General features: G+C 31.7%; 1 protein-coding gene across 1 annotated transcript in view; it reads left to right on the top strand.

Moving 5' to 3' along the window:
- The window catches only part of myo9ab (myosin IXAb), a 133205-nt gene that overhangs the window by 104544 nt on the left and 22234 nt on the right, over positions 1-6427 (top strand). Inside the window, exons 30-36 of the mRNA XM_016494739.1 lie at positions 271-406; positions 478-698; positions 4255-4371; positions 4471-4659; positions 4737-4784; positions 4892-5003; positions 5823-5884. Of these exons, the coding sequence (XP_016350225.1) occupies positions 271-406; positions 478-698; positions 4255-4371; positions 4471-4659; positions 4737-4784; positions 4892-5003; positions 5823-5884 (885 nt within the window). The remainder of the gene's footprint in view (positions 1-270; positions 407-477; positions 699-4254; positions 4372-4470; positions 4660-4736; positions 4785-4891; positions 5004-5822; positions 5885-6427) is intronic.

The raw sequence follows: 6427 nt of genomic DNA, 5'->3' as shown, positions 1-6427 counted from the left end.
TACAATAAGATTTTTAATAAAAACTTTAAAGAAAAAAGTCATTTTTCTTTTATTTCTTTTTTTTTTCAATAATTATTCTAGAATGATTACATCTTTCCAAATAGAGCATCTGGTGAAACTTCTTGATTTAAAAAAAAAAAAAACATTTCCGCAATATATCGCAGAAAAACAAAAATATCGCAATGTCAGATTTTTCCATAATCGTGCAGCCGTACTCTATTTGCTTTTATTATTCATGTTCCTGGTCTTTTTTTGTAAATAATTCATTAGTGCATGAAAATTTGGTCTTTCATCCAAACGACGTTTCCCAACAGGGTCAGAGGCAAAATGCGATTCTGGAGTAAAAGCAAACGTGACGATAAAAAGATGTCCACCAGGGGGCGCTCCGCAGATTCAGAGCTCACCGGTGTGTGATTTTTCACTCACTTATTTCTCATCTCTACATGAGCCTTTTCTAATAAGTTTTCTGTCTCGCAGACTCTCCTCTAGGAAGCCCTGAGCAGGCCGGACTGTCCGAACGCGGACACGACAGCAAGGAGAACCGCGAGCCCATGATGAGCATGATGTCGATGAAGAGGAGACGCAGTGTGAAGATCAGTAGCGTGTCGCTAGAATCCTCCGCCTGGCAGAACGACTCGCTGCACATCCTGACTAGCACCGCTGACTATCGCAGCATGAACGACTTCCTCATGAAGAAGGTCTGTGCTTTCATTCTGCTGTTTAACTTATTGCATCACCAAAGCGGGGTTATTATCATTAACTAAAACTAAAACCATTTTTTGTTGCTTGAAGTAAAATAAATGTTAACTGAAGTCAATATAAAAAAAAAAAACGTAAACTTTTAATTTCAGTTAGTTGCCAAGGCAAAATTTCTCATTTTCATTTAGTTAAGTTTAACTTGATGTACTAAAATAACTAAAACTGAAATAAAAATGAATAAAAAAACCTATATATACATCTTTAATAGATAACTAATACAATTGACAAAAATGCATGACTTAGAATTACTAAAACGGTAAATAAAATTAAAATGAAAACAGAATATAAAAAAATTATACTTTGATTGGATCTCATTCATGAAACTCAAGCACAATGAATATGTGTAAATTATTCATAAAACCATTTTAGTGTAGCTAAAAATCTTTTAATTTGACAGTTTACGAAAGAATATTTTTGCACAGAAGTTTACATTAGAATGTTGTTGTGCGACTAGAATTGTCATTATCACTTACTTAAGAATAGTTACACGAATTAATTTGTGTAAATTGTTCGTAAAAAACATTCTTGGGTAAATTAGTTTACATATGAATATTTTATGTGACAGTTTACGAAAGAATAGTTTTATGCAACAATTTACGTTAGAATGTTTTTATGCAACTGTGGAATTTTCACTATAATTTACTTAAGAATAATTTTACGAATTAATATCTGAGTAACTTGTTTGAAAAACCATTTTTGCCCAAACTCTTGAATTGTTCGCATTGATGTTTTTGTGAAAATGTGAAATTGTCACTATAATTTACTTAAGATAAATTTTACTAATGATTTCTGTGTAAATTGTTTGTTAAACTATTCTTGTGTGAACCGATGCATTCAGTTTACATGAAAAGGTTTACTGTGACAATTTTCGAAAGAATAGTTTTACGCAACAGTTGACATTAGAATGTTTTTGCACAACTGTAGAATTGTCACCAAAATTAAGTTTTACTAATGAATTTCTGTGTAAAGTATTAATAGATTTATGTGACAATTTTCGAAAGAATAGTTTTACGCAACAGTTGACATTAGAATGTTTTTGCACAACTGTAGAATTGTCACCAAAATTAAGTTTTACTAATGAATTTCTGTGTAAAGTATTAATAGATTTATGTGACAATTTTCGAAAGAATAGTTTTACGCAACAGTTGACATTAGAATGTTTTTGCACAACTGTAGAATTGTCACCAAAATTAAGTTTTACTAATGAATTTCTATGTGAAGTATTAATAGATTTATGTGACAATTTTCGAAAGAATAGTTTTACGCAACAGTTGACATTAGACTGTTTTTGCGCAACTGTAGAATTGTCACCAAAATTAAGTTTTACTAATGAATTTCTATGTGAAGTATTAATAGATTTATGTGACAATTTTCGAAAGAATAGTTTTACGCAACAGTTGACATTAGAATGTTTTTGCACAACTGTAGAATTGTCACCAAAATTAAGTTTTACTAATGAATTTCTATGTGAAGTATTAATAGATTTATGTGACAATTTTCAAAAGAATAGTTTTACGCAACAGTTGACATTAGAATGTTTTTGCACAACTGTAGAATTGTCACTAAAATTAAGTTTTACTAATGAATTTCTGTGTAAAGTATTAAGTTTTATGTGACAATTTTCGAAAGAATAGTTTTACGCAACAGTTGACATTAGAATGTTTTTGCGCAACTGTAGAATTATCACTAAAATTAAGTTTTACTAATGAATTTGTGTAAAGTATTAATAGTTTTATGTGACAATTTTCAAAAGAATCGTTTTATGCAACAGTTGACATTAGATTGTTTTTGTGCAACTGTAGAACTGTCACTACAATTTACTTGATAGATTTACTAATTGTTAAATTGTTTGTAAATCATTATAGCGTGTATAACTGTTGCATTGTTTACAAAATATTTTTACACAACAATTCACACTAGAATGTTTTTGTGCAGCTGTGGAATTGTACTATAATGGTTTTACAAATTAATTTCTGTGTAAATTGTTCATAAAAACCATTCTTGTGTAAATTGTCGCATTCAGTTTACATATGAATGGTTTTATGAGACTTTTTTGAAAGAATGCTTTTATGCAACAATTTATATAAGAATGTTTTATTACAATGTTTTTTGTGCAACTTTAGAATTGTCACTATAATTTACTTTAGAATAGTTTCACAAATTAATTTCTGTGTAAATTGTTCGTAAAACTATTCTTACGCAACAATTTACGTTAGAATGTTTTTGTGCGACTATAATTGTCACTACAATTTACTTAACAGTTTTGCGAATTAATTTCTGTGTAAATTGTTCGTAAAGCCGTTCTTGTGTAAACTGTTGCATTAAGTTTACCTAAAAATGGTTTTATATTACAATTTACGAAAGATAGAATAGTTTCACAAATTAATTTCTGTGTAAATTGTTCGTAAAACTATTCTTACGCAACAATTTACGTTAGAATGTTTTTGTGCGACTATAATTGTCACTACAATTTACTTAACAGTTTTGCAAATTAATTTCTGTGTAGATTGTTCGTAAAGCCGTTCTTGTGTAAACTGTTGCATTAAGTTTACCTAAAAATGGTTTTATGTTACAATTTACGAAAGAATCGTTTTACCTAATAATTTACTTAAAAATGGTAGACTGTAGAATTGTCTCGATATGATTTTACGAATGATTATCTGTATAAATTGTTTTTAAAACTATTCTTTTGTAAACTTCTGAATTGTTTACACACTGTATTCTTCTGTAATCTTCCATATCCAGTTTTGATAAGAATTGTTTTATGTGACAATTTAAGTAAGAAAACTTTTAACAAACGTTTATACAAGAATGGTTTGGTGCAACTAGTGTTGCTGCAATAATATACATAAGAATATTTTTACAAACAAATATCTTTGCCAGTTGTTCGTTAGCCTGAGACAATCAATTTACGTAATAATGTTTTTTACGACGATTTTTGTAAGAACAGTTTTGCGTAGCATTTGTTATGAAAGAATGGTTTTGTGCAACTAGTATTGTCACCATAATCAATGTAACAATATTTTTACAAGCAAATATCTTGCAAATTGTTCATAAACCATTTGTTTAACCTGTCACATTCTATTTAGGCAAGAATGGTTTTGCACAACTTATGTAAGAAAGGTTTAATGCAACAATTTTTAAGAATGATAAAATGTGTGACTTAATATTATCGGCACAATTTAAGTATGAATTTTTTAAAACACTTCTCTGCAAATTGTTCGTAAAACCATTCTTGTGTAACCCGTCACATTCAATTTACCGAAGAATGGTTCTGTATGGCTAGAATTTTTGCAATCGTTTTTTATATCTGTGTAAATAATTCATAAAATATTTCTTGCATAAAAGTGTCACTTTCAGTTTGCACAAGAAAGGTTTTACACAATTTAATAAGAATTGTCACGGTAAAATGTGTTTAATGGAGGTATCATTTGAAATTGGAAGAATCGTTGTATTAGCCAAAATATTAAAAATCTCTCATCTGACGTTTCGTAGATCAGCGATCTAGAAGCTGAAGACAGTCAGAAGGACACACCTGTGGATGTGGTTTTCAAGAAGGCTCTGAAAGAGTTCCGCCTCAACATCTTCAACTCGTACTCTACTGCTCTGGCCGTGAGTTTCTGACATCCAGAATTTTACAGTGACTTCAAAGCAACCCAGAAAACAACTTCTCACCTCCAAAATCTCGCCCTAAATGTGTCTCACCCTCAGATGGATGATGGCAGGAGCATTCGTTATAAAGATCTCTACGCTCTGTTCGAACACATCTTAGAGAAGAACATGCGTCTGGAGCAGAGAGACTGGAGCGAGTCGCCGGTTAAAGTCTGGGTCAACACCTTCAAAGTCTTCCTCGATGAGTTCATGACGGAATACAAGCCAATGAATGGAACCATCACTAAGGTAAAGCATCTCTCTCTTGGTCCACAAACAAGCATCGTCCTCCAAAACTCTTCTGAGAATTTGTGTTTGTTTTTCAGGCTCCTAAACCTGAGAGGAAGAAGAGGAGGAAAAAGGAATCCGACACCGTCAGTCCTCGTTTTAAACTCCATTTAGATCATTATTCTTATGTAATAGGCTTTATGAATTCTTGGTAACTCTGTTAACATCTTCAGCACTCTGCTGCCCTCTGCAGGTGGAAGAGCACATGGGTCACATCTTTAAATCCACTCAGTACAGCATCCCGACCTACTGCGAGTTCTGTTCGTCTCTCATCTGGATAATGGACAAAGCGTGTGTCTGCAAACGTGCGTTCAGCTCTGTCATTTTTATATTTCAGCCTGGAAAAGTTTAAGCACTTAATATTGTAATAGTTAAAAATGGGACTCGAACAAGAGTGTTTTAATTTTGTTCTCTTATTTACAGCAGTATTGTAATTCTCACAAAATGCATTAAAGTGTGCTTAAAGAAAATTTATTTTTGCGCCGAATTATTATCATTAACTAAAACTAAAAATATAAAATTTTCTTTACTTGAAATAAAATAAATAAAATATATAAAACTTAAATGTGTTTTATTTCAGCTACTTGCCTAATTTTTTGTTTCAGCTAGTTCTAATTTTTCGTTTAGTTAAAGTTGAAGTACTAAAATAACTAAATGTAAATAAACTAAAACTTATATATATATATATATGTATATATATATATTAAAAAGTAATAAAAATTACAAAAACAAAACAACTTAATCTAACTAAAATTGAAATGAAAACAGACAATATTTTTTATTTTAATTCATTTTAAAGTACAATTCATTAACAAAATCTTTAATAACACATTAATAATACTAAAATAATACTGGTTTTGACTCAGTTCAGTCATCATAGCCTGGAGTTTATCTTTTCCCGTATTTTGAGCCGAGTCACTAAGTGTCTGTCTGCTAGTCTTGAGAGCAGCATAATCAGATTTTTTTCCTGTAAATGCATCTGTTTTCATCTGGACGTGATCGATAACGGACTCTCGTGTCTCTCAGTCTCATTTTCCTGTTGATGTGAGTGGGAAACGTGATGCTGGTGCGTGGTGCTCAGATCCGCCGTTAACCGTGTGCTTGTTGTTTCTGGTTTTCTTCAGTCTGTCGCTATGCATGTCACAGGAAGTGCTGTCTGAGGATGACCACCACATGCAGTAAGAAGGTAAGAACGCTTTAAAATACCCTTACTGTGTCTCTGAGTTTTCTCTCTCTCTTATGACAAATGATCATCAGTTGTATATGACTCATCTTTGAATCACAGAATCTTTGTGCCTCAAACCTTCATTACAGTCAAAAGGTTCGTCGAGACAAACTGATGTTGGCTTGAGAAAGCCTGTAGTAGATTTAAAAGCTTGAAGTTTGGAGGTTTTCTGTTTGAAGTTATTTTAAAGCTTGAAGTTGGATGGTTTTGAAGGCTGTACAGTAGGGCTGCGTGATATGGCCAAAAATTCATATCTTGGCATTTTTTGGCTGATTTGCGATATACTGTATATATCTTGGTATTTTAATTTTTGTGCTAAATACACTTACTTGTAGGTTTAAAATTCTACATGTCACATTTATTGCCCAACTACAAATGTTTCAGCAGAATGTATATTTTAGTCAGAATTATTAAGTAATATATAGACATTCAAACGAGACTGCCTTGCTCTCAGTTGTTGAAGCCCTAAGACTGGCAAGAGCGGCTTCCAAATCTTCTATACTT

This window comes from Sinocyclocheilus anshuiensis, unplaced genomic scaffold (assembly GCF_001515605.1).
Source record: "Sinocyclocheilus anshuiensis isolate Anshui unplaced genomic scaffold, SAMN03320099.WGS_v1.1 scaffold923, whole genome shotgun sequence".
Classification (NCBI taxonomy): Eukaryota; Metazoa; Chordata; class Actinopteri; order Cypriniformes; family Cyprinidae; genus Sinocyclocheilus; species Sinocyclocheilus anshuiensis.
Note: the sequence above shows the minus strand (reverse complement) of the source record. Positions and strands in the feature narration are given on the sequence as shown.